This window comes from Myotis lucifugus, unplaced genomic scaffold, assembly GCF_000147115.1.
Source record: "Myotis lucifugus unplaced genomic scaffold, Myoluc2.0 scaffold_158, whole genome shotgun sequence".
Classification (NCBI taxonomy): Eukaryota; Metazoa; Chordata; class Mammalia; order Chiroptera; family Vespertilionidae; genus Myotis; species Myotis lucifugus.
The window spans coordinates 1,132,416-1,151,479 of NW_005871206.1; the positions used below are offsets into that span (position 1 = coordinate 1,132,416).

Here is a 19,064-nt window from a genome sequence, read left to right on the forward strand (position 1 = left end):
ATCAACAAAACAACCAGAAAGCCCACTGCATAGGAGAACATATTTGCCAATGTTATCACCGATAAGGGTTTAATCTCCAACATTTATAGGGAACTCATACAACTTAACAAAAGGAAGATAAACAATCCAATCAAAAAATGGGCAAAGGATCTAAATAGACACTTTTCAAAAGAGGACATTCAGAAAGCCAAGAGACATATGAAAACATGCTCAAAGTCACTAATCATCCGAGAGATGCAAATCAAAACAACAATGAGGTACCATCTCACACCTGTCAGACTGGCTATCATCAACAAATCCACAAACGACAAGTGCTGGAGAGGATGTGGAGAAAAAGGAACACTTGTGCACTGCTGGTGGGAATGCAGACTGGTGCAGCCACTATAGAAGACAGTATGGAGTTTCCTCAAAAAGTTAAAAATGGAACTCCCATTTGACCCAGTGATCCCACTTCTAGGAATATATCCCAAGAAACCAGAAACACCAATCAGAAAGGATATATGCATCCCTATGTTCATAGCAGCACAATTTACCATAGCGAAGATCTGGAAACAGCCTAAATGCCCATCAGCAGATGAATGAATTAGAAAACTGTGGTACATCTACACAATGGAATACTATGCTGCTATAAAAAAGAAGGAATTCTTACCATTTGCAACAGCATGGATGGAACTGGACAGCATTATGCTAAGTGAAATAAGCCAGTCAATGAAAGAAAAATACCACATGATCTCACTCATTTATGGATAATAAAGACCATTATAAACTGATGAACAAAAATAGATACAGAGGCAGAGCAGCATCGAACAGACAGTCAAACTACAGCGGGAAGGCTGGGGAGGGTTGGGGGGCGGGAGCGGGGATAAGAGATCAACCAAAGGACTTGTATGCATGCATATAAGCATAACCAATGGACATAAGACACTGGGGGGTAGGGGAGGCCAGGGGAATGTCAAGGGGGGGGGGAGACATATGTAATACTCTTTGTAATACTTTAAGCAATAAAACAAAATTTAAAAAAAAAAAGAATGGCCCATTTTATCAAGGCACACAAAGGTCTTCATCACCATCTTTCTTCCCATCCTCTGTTTCCATAACACCCTGACTTGTCTTCATCACAGTGCCTACCAACCACTATGCATTCTTGCCTTGTTTTCCAGTTTCTGCTCTATAGTGAGATCCTTTACTACATAATCTATATATATATATAAAAGCCTAAGCTACCAAACGACCTAACAACTGAATGACCAAACAACTGAATGACCATTCACTACAACACGCACTGACCACCAAGGGCAGACGCTCAATGCAGGAGCTGACCCCTGGTGGTCAGTGCGCTCCCACAGCCAATCTCCCGCAGCCAGCCAACCTCCCATGGCTGGCCAACCTCTCGCAGTCCCTCCTCCAAACTGGCCAGCCCCATCAGCCCTGATCAAGGTGGCCAGCCAACCTCCCTCGGCCCCTCCCCCTGGCCAGCTGGCCAACCTCCCATGGCCCTTCCCCCTGGCCAATCTCTCTCTGCCTTGATAGGCCCCAATCGCCGGCCAGGCCGAGAGACCCCACCCATGCACAAATTCGTCCACTGGGCCTCTAGTAATAATAATCATGAAACAACAGCTTTCGTTTATTTAACAGAACAGATGACAGGCACTGTGCTAAGAGTTTTATAAACTATATCTCATTCAATCTTCATCACACCCTGATGAGAAAGTACTATTATTGATATTAGTTTAACAGATGATAAAACTGTGGGCTGGGAAGGTTAAATAACTTGCCTAACATCACACAAATAGGAAGTAGCAAAGTATGGATACAAATACAAATCTACATAACTCCAAAGTCTGCATTCTTTCTAATACTTCATCATCTTATTATGTGTTCATTTACAAAAGCAGACAAAAATTTCAAATAGAAGATATTAATCCACATTATAATTTTTCTTTAAAAAGTAAAATTCTATTCTGCATCATTTGGAACCTATTTAGAAGTGACTTTAATTTGATTAATATTACCTAGGCAAGAGGAGAAACAAGTATCTTCCAGTATTTGGACTTAAAAAATAAAAGAGAAAGCTTGTAAGTGGCTATGACCCCACATTGTTTTTCCTACTCTTAGGAAAATGACAGAGGCCCCAAGAGGCAGAAGTGTACATTGCTCTTACATTAAGAGGTGTCCAGACTACTTATCCTCAAAATATAGTAATAATCTGACACTGTAGATTGGATTACATTAAACTGTTCTCCTTCACCGCTTTTAGAAATGAGTGTGAGTAAAAGTCAGGTAACAATTTATTCAAACTATGTCTTTTTCATTTTTCAAGCTGGAGGAAAGTTTGCCCAAAATTTTACTCATTTTTTTTAGGCCTTCATATCGCCACTCTGGACTTCCTTCAACTTCCCGTTGAAGGTCTGACTAAAGGTCTCTAAATATTGTGCATCTGTCTAGGGCTATTGACAGGCCTGTGATTTATTCTGGTTATAACCAAGATGCATTCCTATGAGCCATCAAGTGATTTTTATTCCTCTTTATCTTTTAGGATCATCAGGGTTCCCAAATCTCCTAATGTTTATTGCATGACAGGTACTAAAGTGGTCTGTTTATCCTTTAGGTCCTAAAGAACCTCAAATTTGCCCCCTTGGAACATAGTTGCAATTTATTTTCCCAAGGATATTCTACTTTTAAGTTGGTTGCTCCCTATAGCTGGCTATCTAACCCAATCTGATATCAATAAAGAATTTCAGGAAGACTTTTAAAGTGCTTTCTTATTTACCCCATTAGTCATCACATCCAAAGCCAATAGTGAACCACTGATAATAACTGCTTAAAAAATGACCATCTCATTCAATGTTTACACAGCAGCTTTGGTTTAAAGTAAGTTGTATTTTCCAGTGTCCTAACGATAATATGTTAATTCAGTCAACAAAAAGTTATTGAGCTCTTACGACGTGCCAGGCACAGTGCAAGGAACCCCGAGACACAGAGACAAAACACATATCCTATATAATAAAGAGCTAATATGCAAATGGTCCTTGTGCCGGGGGACCTGGGGCCGGGGTCCTGAGGCCATGCCCCCTACCCCGGCGCCGGGGCAGGGAGACCTGAAGCCGTGCTCCTCGCCCTGGCACTGGGCCGGGGGACCTGAGGCTGCGCCGGATGACCTGAGGCCGCACCCCCCGCCCAGCATGGCTTGACAGGGGAACTGAGGCTGCGCCCCCTGCCCAGTGGGGCTTGACAGGGGACCTGAGGCTGTACCCCCTGCCCAGCACCTGGCTGGGGGACCTGAGGCTGTGCCCCCTACCCTGCGGGGCTTGATGGGGGTGGGGCCGGCTGGGTCTGGGTCTCACATGATTTCAAGGCGCACGCGGGTGGGCGGGGACTTGACTCTGGGTCCCGCAGCGCGCCCCAGATTCTGACAGGAGGGAGATTTTCATATACATTTTACTAATTTTGTTTCATCTCTGACACTTCTATTATAGAGAAAGGGCAAATAGCAATATTAAAATATTTCCTCTAATTAATTCCCTTTTAATGTGCATGAGTTTCGTGCACCAGGCCACTAGTATATCAATATGCAAGGAGACCACAGTCAGGCTAAGACACAAGTTTGTACAGGAAACAATAGGGGACAAAAGAGGAGATGGTAAATTCTACTTGAGAGAGTTGGGAAAGTTCTTTCAGAGATGGTGAAACATGGACTGAGCCTTGAAAATGATTAAATGTAAGCCAGGGTGGGATTCCAATTAGAGCAGTAAAGAACATTTACAAACTTGAGAGTATACAAAATATTTTCTCATGTAATCCCCCCAAAACTCTATAAAGTAAGGATTAGGATAAGGGATATTTGAGCTGTAAGGATCCTTAATATTAGATGATGAAAATCAGGGCCAAAGAGAGTAACAATTTTTCAGAAGTCTAAGAGTTAACGAACAGCAGCCAGCCCTGAAATTCAACACCAGTATAACTAAAGGCTTAATAGCAGTGGTGTGCTGGAGCCAACCTGCACTGGCTTAGGAAAGCCAACTGTTAAATATTCAGGAATTTTGAAAGCCTGTTATCAAACCCTAGAAGCTTGAAATCAGCTTATGGTGGGAGTATTTACACCACAGAAATTGGCATATCCTATAAATCAGTTATTTTTTATATAGACAGTTTACCAGCATACCACTTCTGTTGGCCAGTATTACTTTGCAGCAAACTACTACATAGGACAGGCTTAAAAAGCCTTACCCCAGTGGTTCTCAACCTTCTGGCCCTTTAAATACAGTTCCTCATGTTGTGACCCAACCATAAAATTATTTTCGTTGCTACCTCATAACTGTAATGTTGCTGTTATGAATCGTAATGTAAATATCTGATATGCAGGATGGTCTTAGGCGACCCCTGTGAAAGGGTCGTTCGACCACCAAAGGGGTCGCAACCCACAGGTTGAGAACCACTGCCTTACCCAGTTACTTCTCTGTGATCTGGAAGTCAATTATTGAACAAGAATAATCTAAGTGATTAGGCCGTTGTTAAAAAATAGTAATCCTGCCAACTCAATTTCCAAATGTCAATAATTATTTGTGGAATTTCTTCATGTGTCCTATCCTTGTGAATTAAAAAAAAAATTAAAACACAGTCCCTACCTATTAGGGAATATCCCAATATTTTGGTAGATGTGGATACTGAGTAGTTGGCTCATTCATTTTTAGGTCATCCTTGTTACTTTTACAAATTCCAGTTCTACTACTGCTCTCTGGCTAACAGGTTATCTCATCAGTGTTTATGTAAGCTCACAAAAATAACAGCTAGGAGTTCTGAGATGGTTTATAATTTTTAAAAACCATAGATATTCAAAGTAAAAGGATATTTTATTCTATTCCTCTCAGTGCTCTTCAAACCCTCATATTTGTGACAGTTTATTTTAATAACATCTACCTGGGCCCTTCCATGTTTAATGCAGCATCCTTCCCTTCCTACCTTTCTGAAAGCATTGTCTGCCACAGTTGACCTAGCGCATGAACAATTTTAACAAAGTTTTAAATAAACAGAACTCCCTGAAATGCAGGTAAGTTAAACCAGGCCAATCTCCCAATTAAAGTATCTTGAAGGGAATGTGCAGTCATTTGGGACCTGTACAATGTGCTACATTGTCAATTCACTTCTTCATTTTAAACAACCCCACTTCTCACCAGTGTACTGTAGATCGCTTGAAAACTCCACAAGCAGCATACTTGAAATATCAGGCATTTTTCTTTAAAACATCTGGGTTTCTCTTCAAGTGCCAGTGACTGAGGTTTATGTGCTGGTGTGTCTATGTGGGTAAGAGATATTTACAGATACTGAATTTGCTTAAAAAACATAATTTTTGTGTATCTTGCTATAATCTTTGCAGGCTTATGGGTGAAGACATTTTCTTTGAGCTTCTGTTAAGTACATTTCTATGATGCCACATTTTCTAGGATTAAGTCTGCTAAAAAAACACACAGCTTCTCAGAAACATCAGATAATTATTTAGTGACTTTTGTTGCAGTTATGTTGCTTTGTTTGTACATCACATAAGCTACCAGAAATTTGTTTGCTTCTAGAATTTACTTGGAACACACAATTTGGGAAGAGTTTACTATGAGCCCATTAAAGACCGGCATGGAAACATCCTGATAGTCACCATCAGAGAGGTGGAGATGCTCTATTCATTTTTTAATGGCAAATGGATGCAGATCTCAAAGCTGCAAAGCCAGAGGAAGTCTCTGTCAACACCTGAGGAGCCAACAGCTTTAGACATTTTACTGATAACCATCCAGGTATGTAGTCTTTTCAATTTCCTAATATATTTAAAGTTCCAAACACAATTATTGAGGCTCTAATGAAATACACCAAAATCCACTTACATATGCAATGATGAAGTGGAGAGGTCCAGAGACATGTCATGGTTTATATTCCACACATTGGAAAGATTCAGAAGCTTGTTTTTATTTTATTTAACACTTTCCCAATCTGGAATTCAAGTATTGGCACCTTGAGAATGCCCCTGACCCAATGAACCAATGAGAAACAATGAGACAAATATTTGAGCAGGGATCTACAGATAGTATAATCAAAACATTAAACCAATAACTGAATGTACTACAATAATAATACATTTCTAAACTATATATGTATTTGTGTGTGTGTGTGCATGTATGTATCACTTGGGACAAAAACACTCATAATATTTACTCTTGCTTGTTCCTTAAACTACTCCCTCAAGACAGACATCCATGTTTAAATCCATTTTAGGCATGAAATAACTGAGGCTCGATGATATGATGTGACAGAGGCAGATTTAGTGAAGCTAATGAAGATTTTTGCATCATTCAGCTCTTCACCTGCACAAGCCCCTTCAAGGCCCTGGCAGAAATCCTAACAATTTCACATTCATAATTGTGAATTCTTTACCTTAAGGAAAGAACCCAAGATTGCATTAGGTTCAAGCACCACCAAACTTGGATTTGCCACTGAGCACACAGCTAGAAAAGGACAGAGCCAGTACTTGAACTTAGATCTTCGGATTGTAAGCAGGCTTCTCTCCGCTACATTATATCACATTCCAGGGCAGGAGGTAGGATTTCAGTGAGTGGGGAATGGGAGATAAAACGAAAGATGAGAGACTTGCCTGAGAACTGAATACCACCAAAATTCAAATTCAAGCAGCTTAGATCAGACTCTTAACCAGGATGGCAGAACCAGGATACACTCCCACATCTGCTCGAGTCCAACGCTCTCTCCATGCATGCCACCAAACTGCCTCACATGTTCTTATGTGAATTTGGGTTTCAAGCTGTCTTTTTCTTGCTTTCTTTATTTAAATCTAGTGACGGGGACGAGTTCTATAGAACTGTCCAGTTAGGTGGCAAAGCTGGCAGAAACATCCACCTTGAGCCCTATGCAACCCATGACATACTAGTATATTCACAAGAAAGCCAATCTGTAGTAATGGAGAAATAAAGGGCTCAATCCCATACTAACAAGCCAAATCCAAGCCTTGGCCCACTAGTGCCCTATGATCACCCTAAACAGCTAAGACCACTTATTTCCATTCCCCACTGAGGGGTGGCTACGACAGTAAGCTCACCTTTCCATTAGTTGCACCAGCCCAAACAAGGACAAAGTCCAAAGAAGCAAAGGTAAGCTAATTGGTCAAAGCCTCTGGATTTGATTTTATGGAATCTGAGTTCATATGAAATTGATAGAGGGTGGGTGTGTGTGAAAAGGTGGAGGCAGGGAACACAGACACATTAGTGGCTCCCCTCTTCACCTTTTATAAGCAAGTGCTAAAAGAAACATTTTAAAAATCATAATAAATTGAGCTTTTACAGGGTGACTAATACACTAATCCCCTATAGGGATAAACTGGGGTCTGGGCTACCTTCCCTCCTAGAAACAGCACAGGCCCCAGCGTGATATAATACCTGGTTTCTCCTAGACTTATTACATTAAAAATGTGTTACAGGTGCAGAAAAATTCCAATCTGGCGAAAGGTTGTTAGAGAAGGAGACCAAAAATAGAGGCAAGATCAGGTTTCCACCCAGATCCAAGTGGAAAATTTACCCCCGCTGACTGGCACATTCCTGCTTGATGTCATTCCCGCCCACCCCCACTCTCCTTTCTCCTCTTCTATTTTTCTCTTTCACCCCCTTCCCAAATAGGTCTTACACTGGAGAGGAAATGGGGGATAAAACTAGTAGGGCTGGTATTCAATCACTCCCAGATTTAAGATTAAATATGTCAGGAGGTGGCCCCACCAATTCAACATGAAAGTAGAGATAGGCTGTGGTGGTTGCCCAAAACTGACTAGGTAATTCCCACAATTCTGGGCCACAAACCACTGTCTTTTTTCAGGGTCAGTAGACTGATGACCACCAGGCCTTCTGATTGGAAGCCTGGGCCTCTTTCTGCTACATCACATGACATTCTGAGACACAATTTTGGAATCAGACTGACTGGGCATGATTCCTGACTCCTTTTCTAGTTATACTAGAGGCCCGGTGCATGAAATTCATGCACTGGGAGGGTCTCTCAGCCCGGCCTGTGCCCTCTCGCAGTCCAGGACCCCTCGGGTATGTCTGCCTGTTGGCAGTCAGACATCCCTCTTGCAGTCCAGACCCCTCGCTCCTTACTGCCCGCCTGCTCGCTGCTCCTTAGCACTGCTGTGGAGGCGGGAGAGGCTCCCGCTGCCCTCGCCAGCTGTGAGCCCAGCTTCTGGCTGAGAGGCGCTCCCCCGTGGGAGCATCCTGACCACCAGGGGGCAGCTCCTGCTTTGAGAGTCTGCCCCCTGGTGGTCAGTGCGCATCACAGTGACTAGTCGTTTAGGTCATTTCGCCATAATGGTCGCTTATGCTTTATTATATAGACTAGAGGCCAGGGTTCCCTCAGCCCGGCTTGCCCCCTCTCACAGTCCGGGAGCCCTCAGGGGATGTCCTACTGACGGCTTAGGCCCACTCCCTCTGAGGGAGGCAACCAGGTTGATCAGGGGAAGGCACCATCCCCATCACCCCGCTGCTGCTGCCACTGCCAGCTGTGGCGGCTGCCTGAGCCCCGGGCCTCGCAGCTGCCACGGCTCACGGCTGCCTGAGCCCACGGCTGCTGTGAGCCCCAGGCCATGCAGCCGCCAGGGATCGCAGCTGCCTGAACCCACAGCTGCCGTGAGCCCCAGGCCTCACAGCTGCCTTAACCCATGGCTGCCGTTGAGCCTTGGGCCTCGCAGGCAAGGCTCATGGCTGCCATGAGCCCTGGGTGTCACAGCCACCAGGGCTCAAGGCTGCCTGAGCCCACGGCTGCCTGAGCCCTGGGCCTTGCAGCTGCTGTGGCTTTGTCTGGATGGACGTCCGAAAGACGTCCAACCTAATTAACATATTACCCTTTTATTAGTATAGATGACTAGGGCAAGTTACTTATTTCTCACCTCTTGTAGTTCCTCCTTTGGGAAACAAAACAAAACAACAACAACAACCTACTTCACAGGGTTCTAATGAAAAGTAAATGAGTTAACATATGAAACATTAGAAGGGTAGCACAAAGTGACTGCTCAATAAATGTTAGTGATTTTTATTATTTCTCTACTCAGAAAAATCCAAGTAATGCTAGGCTCTCCTTAGGGCACACCTAGTCGATCTCCTCATCCTTACTGTCCCAGGGGACCCCAAGCACTGGTTCAATCATCCCTCGAGCATTTTCTCCCTTCCTCTACTTTTTCATAAGAACTAAGGAAAAGTTGTGTAAAGGCTGTATGATCCACAGTGGGGATTTCAAAAACAGATACAGGCTTCAACAAAGTCTGGGCCCATAACTAATCTGCTAATTCCTAGTGCCCCAGGGAAACTTCAGGTCCACCCCTCTCAAATGCCCAACCTTCTCAAGTCCCAGGCTTTATAACAGGCCTCTCTCATATATTTTGGAGAGAGAGAGAAATCCTTCCCATACTTTCCTGGAAAGGAAGAGAGTCATTACAAACAAGCTAGTGTCCCTCTGAACAAACTGACAATGAGAGCATTTCCAATAGGGAGGTCCCTCTCAGGTGCTGAGTTACTCTGACCATGGTCTTCAGGAGCCACTTCAATAACTGAAAGCCTCACAGGTGAAGTTTTCTCTGAATATTTATCTCTCATTTGTACTATACTTTCAGTTTATAACACTTTGTCACATCTATGATATCATTTAATCCTCACAAAAACCCAATGAGGTTGAGTGGGTAATTTTATTGTGGCCAATTCATAAATCAAGCTATGGATTTCAGAAAAATAACTGGCCAGAGTCATATCAGCCAAAAAGCAGCATAGAAGGGACTAAGGCTGACGTCTTCTGACTCCTAGGCTGGTGTTCCCATGCTACCATGCTGCTTTACACACCCTCACCCTCCCTTTCTCTGGATCCTTTTTAAAAAGTTTGATCCTAGAAAAGCTACAATGAAACCTGTCTTCTATCTCCTCCCATCTCTGCTTTCCTTCTCTTAGGCATTCCTTTTTAACTCCAGGGACTCAATATCTTCTTATACCTGAGATGCCCAGGACCTGCTATCTTGTCTGCCTTTTTTTTGCTTTTTTTTCTAGCTCATTCCTATTCCAAGCAGCCTCTAACATGGGGATCAAAAACTGCTGGAATTAGGAAACTAATGGAAATGAGCCAGGTGGGCTGGATATAAGAAACAATTGACTTCACACATATACTTGTTCACTGATGTCTACAACAGAATTATTCACAGTAGCCAAATGCTCAACAATTAATGAATGAATAAATAAAAGCAGCATATCCATCGAATGGAATATTACTCAGCCATAAAAATTAATGAAGTACTGACCCATGCTATGACAGGAATGAAGTCTAAAAGCATTACGCTAAGTGAAAGAAGCCAACATGAAATGCCACATACTGAATGATTCCATTTATATAAGATGTCCAGAATAGACAAATTCATAAAAGTGTATCTGTGGTTCCAGGGACAGGTGAAGGAGTGACAGGATTGGAATGACAGCAAAGTTGTTGTGTATTTTTTAAGTGATGAAAATGGTCTAAAATTATATAGTGGTGATAGCTGCACAAACTTGTGAATATAGTAATACCACTGAATTTCACACATTAGAATGTTGAATTTTATGGTATGTGAATTATATCTCAATGAAAAAATAGTATAGAAGTAACAGAGATTATAGTAATCTTGAGATCATTTAAAGAACAGCCTTATTCAGCCTCAGCTAATTGCAGTGGAGGAAAGTAGTCCCAATGCTGAAATGTTTTCCAATTTTTAAAGAAAAGCTGAAAGTTCAGAGTTTTCAATAAAATCTCTTTATTTTTAAAAGTTAAAAAAATAATTCAGAAAATTTAAATTCTTTGTAGTCCAATGATCATGGGCTGGCCCACAAAGACCACAAGCCACCATTTTATGAGTTCTGCTATCCCTGGACAATTCTGCTTCCATCCCCTATCCAACTAAACAAAAACCTTGTGGTTATTGGAAAAGTAACTATATATCATTCTTCTAACAAGCTCTTAGGCTATCTGATCAATGAAGAGCAGTTGGATATATAACTCTTCGTAGTTACTGCACCAGCACAGCATATTCTCTCCCAGAGGCCCTGCCCCAGACCCCACTCCCTCTTGGCCTCTCACTTCATATTTAATAAACATTTTTTCAGCACCTAGTAGGTGCCAGGAACTCTTCTAGGTGCTATAGAAAAAACAAATGAATAAGTCAAGGTCCCTGGTCTCAAGGAGTTCAGTCAGGGGAGACAGACAGACTTGTAAACAAATCAAGGTAATACAAGGCAGAATTAAACCAGAGCCTGATAGCAGCACAAACAGCGTACTATGGAAACACAGACAAAGCAGCTATTAATTCTACCTGGAAATATCAGGGAAGGCGTTGTAGAAGAGGTGACAGTTGGCTGAGCCATGAAGGGTAAGTTAAGTTCACCAGGTGGAGAAAAAAAGAGAAAGAGATGGGGGAGGGAAAGATGGAGGGAGAAGGGGAATGAAAAAGGTGGAGGAGAGGAAAGGTAGGAGGGAGAAGGGAGATAAATAGAATTAAATACAGAGCATGGTAAAAGAAATGAGGCAGAAGCTAGAAAAGTCAATCTTCACCCTCCCTTGTGTCCACAAGGACTCTTACACATTTTTCTTATGGCCCTTATCACACTGGGTTAGAAAAACTTGCTTACATGTAGTTCTCACATACTGAAATGTGAGTTCCATGAAAGGATATGTCTTATTCATCTTGATGTCATTAATACCCTAACCGTGGTCGGCAAACTGCGGCTCGCCAGCCACATGCGGCTCTTTGGCCCCTTGAGTGTGGCTCTTCCACAAAATACCACATGCGGGCGCGCACGTACAGTGCGGTTGAAACTTTGTGGCCCACGCACAGAAGTCAGTATTTTGTGGAAGAGCCACACTCAAAGGGCCAAAGAGTCGCATGTGGCTCGCGAGCCATGGTTTGCCAAGCAGCAGTTTGCCGACCACTGCCCTAGCACAATGCCTTATATGTAGTAAGTGCTCAATAAAAGTTGGTAGAATGAGTGAATTCATGAACCAACAAGAAAAAAAATCAAAAAAGAGATTAGGGCATGCATGGGGAATGAAAAAAGGATCCATCTTGGCTGGAGATAAGAGATGAAAAAGGGCTGTAGTGGAAGTATAGGCTAGAAATGTGGTTTAGTGGTCAAATGAGGCAATGTGTAAACCCAAAGGCATTTGATTTGGTTTAGGGGGTCTTTCTAGTGTACCTCAGATTATGTGAATGGGATAGCTTCTTTCTCTTCCTATGCATTTCTTAGGCCCAAAACATTCTAATGAAGGATAAAATGACTATGTAAAGACAGGAACACACATAGTAGATGCTCAGTAACAGTTTTTTTAAAAAATTGAATGAAAGAGTAAATTACTCCATCCCAGAATGGTGTTGGCTTTTACATAACCACAGTATGTTCCCAGCTCACATTCTATCTGTGGTCAGTCTGACCCCCACATGTTTTTTCTCTTATACTCATACCCATCCTATACTTGTACTGGGGTTTGGGTCTTTACAAGCACATTTTCTTATTAAGTTTAAACCCTAATTATGATAAGCTTATTTTTCCAATGCACAGGGTCATTCAGAGCTTTATTACTATTTTCCAGAAAATCCAAACCACACTAAACTTGGGACCCACAAATTTGATACACATTTTTTATTTCTTTATCTGGAATGTCAATAAATAAGCTGAAAAGAGTGGCCCTCAGGGCCAGTCTTTATTGGTCCATCACTCAAAATGTCTACTATTCCCACACCATTTCTATCATTCACAAATCTTCACCTCAGATATTTAGCTTATTAAAGTAATACAGTAAAGACTCTTCTTTTCACAGATTATCTAGTGAAATAGATTCCACTGGAGACTTCTCCCTGATCCAGTGTCTCAGGATTTCCTGACTGGCTGCAAATTGATTGTTAGATGGTTCTTTTTCATTTCTCCCAAAGATCAATAAGTTGGCAGTCTTTAATTACTAGGGTCATCCTGTGCTTCTCCCCTTCCTGTTTGAAAGATAGGCATATTTGCCCTTTTCTAGTCTTTAGGGACTTTCTAGTTGTCCATCACTTCTCAAAAATATTGACCTGTGAGTTTGTGGCCACATCTGCTTGTTCAGCAAGTACCCCCCTAGGGTGCATATCATCAAATTCTATCCATCTGAACACTTCCATTCTTCCTCCTCTCATTAACCATTTCTCTCTTTGATTACCTATTCATTTCTTAAAATTTCACCTTGACTGAAGCTCCTCTAGTCAACTACTCACCTGTGATCTGTTCTGACACAGGATAAAAGACATTAAAAAGTCAAGCTGTATGGAACTCCTAATATTAATAAGAATGCCTTCCTTCTTGATCATGAAATCAAATTTCTTTCTAGTCTTTTTCACCAAATATCTTAAAAATTACTTAGCTTTTTCCTTTTCTGTACTCGCTAGTTATTTGACCATTTATGACCCCAGCTGTGGCCATTTTTATTTTGTTCCTCTTCTGCTATTCTCTGTTCTGTTTTAGGAAACTGTCCTGATTTCCACATGTTGAGTATCTATTATATATAGAATTAGCATTGGGTACCAAGGAAACAAAGCAATAAAAAACACAGCAACACCACTAATTTCATAGTCTAGTTCAAAAAAAGAGCATAAAAGAAGAAAAATATAAGCTAAGTACTCCTTCATCTGTATGCCAACACTGTCTCTATTATAAAATTGATTTCAGTATATAGTGGTAATTTGTTTACTCATCTTCTTGACCTCTTCAAAAGTAGTGCTCATAGCAAGTTACCTGAAACCCCAATGTTTCCTGTAGAGCCTGGAATTCAGTATGTTTGGTAGAGGATGGAACAAAGGAGACAATACACAATAGCATATATTAGGTGTTGCAAATCGTTAATTCTACAGAGGAGAGATTACTCCTTCTTAGTGGCCAAGGGAGACTTCAATACCTCTCTGTTCCATATAAAATTTTATGCAAGTATAATGTTTGTTTTCCTTTTCCTTTTCACCTTCCCTACATTTAGTGGTAGCGATGATTCCCTCTTTTTTTACTCACTTTGAAAATCAGACTAAACTCTGGCCTATAGGAATCTTTATAATCAGTTACCTGACTCATCACTGTTAACACTGTTTAACTCCCATGCTGCCCAAATGTTTAAAAAGTCATACCTACTGAAATGGGGGAATCTGTATTTCCAATTATTCGTTATCTGAGTTATTGCAGTCATATAGGGAAGCTAAAGTCACACCCTAAATAGTTCACTAGAGAACTTACAACATATAAAACAAGACTTGACTCAAACATCCCTCTGTGCTATAACAGGCTGGCACTTCCTGTTAAACCAACAACTTCATTCAATCTCTGCTGCCTGTGGAATATTGTGTTGTGACAATACAATGCAAATCTATTATAAGGTAAATTTTAAATTTTGTAAAAGTAAAGAATTTTGTGAAGCTGATGAAGATGATGTGGAAAACTAACCAAATCACATGCAAAGCCAGTTACAATTCAGCAATAGACCAGTTAACAATTGAAGAACATAAAAGGAACAAGTATTTTATAAGAGAATGACATAAATATCAAGTATTTTTTAAATGCCAGGGGAAAAAAATATGAAACTTTCACAAACTCTTGAAAAAACTATCCTCTTCATTGTGAAAGTCAAATATAAGAAACAGCATTTCATACAATTTCAAACAGCATATCATACAATTTAGTCTAAAAAAGTTATGCCAAAAAAAAGAACCAATACTTGATTCTCTCTTCATTTTCAGAATTAGTCAATACATATAACTACAATTTAAATTTTAATAAGATAAATAAATCTATTGTATTACATTGTTTCATTTCTCAAGATAATGAATCAATTAAATCTTTTCTTCTACTACTATAAAAGTTTTATCCTATTTTAAGTGGTGTCATTTAAAATAGACTTTTCCTGATACCAATTATCCTGAAATAATGAGGCTTCCTGTACAGCTTTATCAGCATTTACACTTGTAAATTTCTGTTTCCCCAGCTATACAATAAGCCCTCCAAGGACAGAGATTATAAATTCTAGTTTTCTTTAGTACCTGCCTCCACTACCACCTGTCCATAGCTAATCACAGCCCACACACCTCCCCCTGTTCAGAAATCTGAGGAAAATAAGCATGCAGAATATATTAATAACTGGTTACCTGACTTGGAAGACAAGTCTCCTGAAGGTAAGATGGTCTGTCCCCAACCTTCATGGTGTTATCTGAGGTGTTTCGCCTAATTTCTTAGCTATAGCACCTTTAATTCATGACATGTTGCACCTAAGAAAGAAAAAGGTTTTGAGATCGCCTTTCAAGGAGTTTTTTTGTTTCTGCTTGTTTTTTTCACCCTACAGGATATTCTCTCCTATCACAAAAGGAGTCATCAACGTCTCTCTCCTGGATTATATCTGGGTTATCTAAAGCTGTGTAGCTCTGTGGATCAGATCAAAGTTCTTGTTACTCAAAAGTTGCCCAACATTCTCTGCCATGTTAAGATCCGTGAAAACCATAACATTTCCAAGTAAGTTATGAGGAGTTTGGATTTTCCTCCTGGTGAAACAATGGCTTGAGTGATGGTGTGATGTGTCAGAAGGAAAATGAACTTCCCAGGAGTGTTTCTATAGTGAGATATCCTCAGGAGCCAGCACACGGGGGCAGACACCAAGCTGCATATTAACATCAGGATAGGAGGGCTGGTGGTGTTGGTGAAAGAAGTGAGCCCATCTAAGGGGGCACTATCCTTTCACTTTTCTCTCTATATTATTCATGGTACAACCACTGATGCACAACTGGTTAATGTGTAGGTGTCCTTTACTTTCAACATTGCTATTTCTAATATCTTTTCTTCACACCCTAATAAGTCATTATTTTTTTAATATGACTATGGAAATGGGTTCTAGTAAAGCATTGATTTCCCCTTAATCATAAAGGGCTGCCCCTCCACCATCATTCTCCCCACCCCTAACCCTCTAGCCTGGGGACTTTGTAAGTTTTCTATACTCTTTATGATTCTCTAGGGCAGAAAAGATGTAACAAGGCCTGAGCTTCTGGAAACTCCTCTATGGTTTGGCATCAGGGTGAACTGCCCTGTTCGTTTTGGGAAGGTTGCCCAATCTTGGTAATCTGGCTCAGCTTTACAACTAGCCCTCTAGCAGGTCTCTGAAAGTCTACTGAATTGTGCTTAACATGAAAAAAAAATTGCTTAAAGGGAAAGGAACAAACAAATAAGAAAAGAAAAAGAACTCTCCAGAGATTTTCAGGCTTCAGAGTACAAGTTAGATACCCAAACTCTAGTTATACCTATGGATTTATTTAACCAAAGGTGACTCTAATGTGGTCGTTTAAAGTTTTGGCAAGTTGATTAACTCTAGTGTCTCACAATGTTTATTAAATACTACTTGATCACAATGAAGATGATGATGATGGTCTCTTCAAAGAACTCAGTAGCTGCCATATTCTCTTTCACTTATCAACTACACCGAGACTTTAAGTCTGCCATCTGGTGGTCACTTCTACAATCAGCATTAGTGATCTCAGCCTTTCCCAAGAGGTTATAACGTTCATTTGTAGGTTGACTCAGCAACAAATACTCTCATCCATTTTCTAGATTTGTATCTTAAAGGTTTAGACTCTATCTTTTAGTGGTTATACCATCTACTTTCCCCTTGCCAAGACTCCAAGTTTCGTTTTTATGGGAGATTCCAGTATCCTTCACTCTGCCAGTTCCATCTCCCTCATCCTTAGCAATTAAGCTGATTAACGGTTAGATATTTTATGGTATTCCTACCAGTAATTTATTTTCTAATTTGATTACAGGTGATATTTTAGCAATGTTCTCCTTCAGGTTTTGTGTATACTTGTGCTAGTCAGACCCCCTCAGTTAGTTTTCAATATCAGCGATGAGAGAAAGAAACAGTTCCCAAACAGGTTCTCAGAGATTTCAATTATTTATGAAGCCAACAGTATGCCCAGACTGAAGTGGGATTTAATTTTGAGTTTTTTTCTTTTATTGGGACAAAGGGTAAATTTTCCATAGTCTTTTCCAGTGTGGGAATTGAAAGGAAACAGATATCTTAAAAACAGAAACTTTTCTAAGAGGGTAGTTGGTTAAAAGAGAGTGTTTTCTGATGAAAAGCTTATGTCACAATCAATTTCATTTTCTGACCCACAGATTGGAGCCCAGGCTGGTATAATCCATTGGGGAGAGCCCTCAGAGGGTTTCATGAGAGTGGGAACATATGTTAGCACCTCCTCTCTTTCCATCCCCAGAGAGGAGGGCTTTCCTTTCCTCTCTAGCCTGCTCCTGAGAGCATATTACTGTTCCCTGAAGAGTTAGAAGAAGAAACCCAGCCAACTGAATATGTTTAGAGACTTGTACTAAAATACCTGTGGAAACAATGTTACCCAAGAGGCATTTACCTTGATCTTTTCAAGCTCCTTTTGAAGAGGAGCCTTTGGGGAATAAACCAGATGTGCTTTCCTCCCACCACCATTCTTTCCCTTCCCTTCTGCATGACATTTGGGAAAGTTCATTAGGAAGGATTCTAGAGCATGCAGAATAAAGACACATATGACTGTTTGAAAGGGGGATGGAAGCAGTGATGTGTGTCCCCTGGTTCCTTTTATTAGAATTGTCTGGTGTTCCTGTTTGTGATTCTCCTCCAGCTTTTGGGAAGGGGAAAGAAACCAAAATAGTCCCCACGATTACCACAGGCCAGGTTTGAAATGTGCCACATGGTTTGTTGCCTGAGTTGGACCAGAGTCCTGTGGTTACTCAATTGCTGAATTAACCTGCAGATGGCCCTGTGGCAAAATGCAGGTCTTAGAATTTACATAGGATTTTCAGGGGAAGGAAAATAAAGACAAAATATCTAAAAGCTCCAATCTCAAAAATTAAAAACTGATACAAATTAGACCTGCTGTCCTGAGGTAGACGTGGTTTGGTAGGTGAACTAAGCTGAATTTAGAAAAAGCTCATTTTAAACTCCATCTGGGTGTCTAAAAGTTCAAATAGCATAAATTGCATTGAGTTTTAACCACCAAAAATTGGTTACCCAGGTTCTGGACATACACACTAAAAATGTTCTGAGCTGTGTTCTGAACTTTTGTTATATTTCTAATTTTAACTTGACTCAACATACAGAGAGGAGTGGGAATGGGTCCAAAAGCTTTCTGGCTCTGAATCTATGGAAAGTGTGGATCATACTTCTGACTGCCCCATGCAATTGTTCTTCTACGAGCTCCAGATGGCAGTGAAAGCTCTCCTTAAGCAGATCAATATACCTCTACACCAGGTACTAGTCTTTACCATTCTATCTTCTTTTTGTGGCAAATGAAAACAGCACTGTGGCATAAAACACAAGAGGAGGTTATATATATGTATGTATGTATGTGTATATACATACACATATGTATGTGTGTGTATATATATATATATATATATACACACACACACACACACACATATACATACATATATATACATACACACACACACACACACACACACACACACACATATTCTCTCTCTCTCTCTCTCTCTCTCTCTCTCTCTCTCTCTCTAGAGGCCCAGTGCACAAAATTTGTGCACTGGGGGGGGGGGGGGTGTCCCTCAGCCCAGCCTGAACCCTCTCCAATCTGGGACCCCTGTGGGATCGAGCCTAAACTGGCAGTCGGACATCCCTCTCACAATCCGGGACTGCTGGCTCCCAACCGCTCGCCTGCCTGCCTGCCTGCCTGCCTGATTGCCCCTAACCACTTCTGCCTGCCAGCCTGATCACCCCCTAACCACTCCCCTGCCAACTGATCGATGCCTAACTGTTCCCCTGCCGGCCCGATCGCCCCCAACTGCCCTCCCCTGCCAGCCCGGTCGCCCCCAACTGCCCTCCCCTGCCAGCCTGGTCACCCCTAACTGCCCTCCCTTGCCGGCCTGGTCACCCCCGACTGCCCTCCCCTGCAGGCCGGGTCGCCCCCAACTGCCCTCCCTTGACACAGCCTGATCATGCCCCCAACTGCCCTTTCCTGCCAGCCT

General features: G+C 41.4%; 1 protein-coding gene across 1 annotated transcript in view; it reads left to right on the forward strand.

The window, feature by feature from the left end:
- Positions 1–19,064, forward strand: part of ANKFN1 (ankyrin repeat and fibronectin type III domain containing 1) — a 322,342-nt gene that overhangs the window by 299,937 nt on the left and 3,341 nt on the right. Inside the window, exons 15-17 of the mRNA XM_023759604.1 lie at positions 5,568–5,783; positions 15,388–15,554; positions 18,177–18,327. Coding sequence (XP_023615372.1) covers positions 5,568–5,783; positions 15,388–15,554; positions 18,177–18,327 — 534 coding nt within the window. The remainder of the gene's footprint in view (positions 1–5,567; positions 5,784–15,387; positions 15,555–18,176; positions 18,328–19,064) is intronic.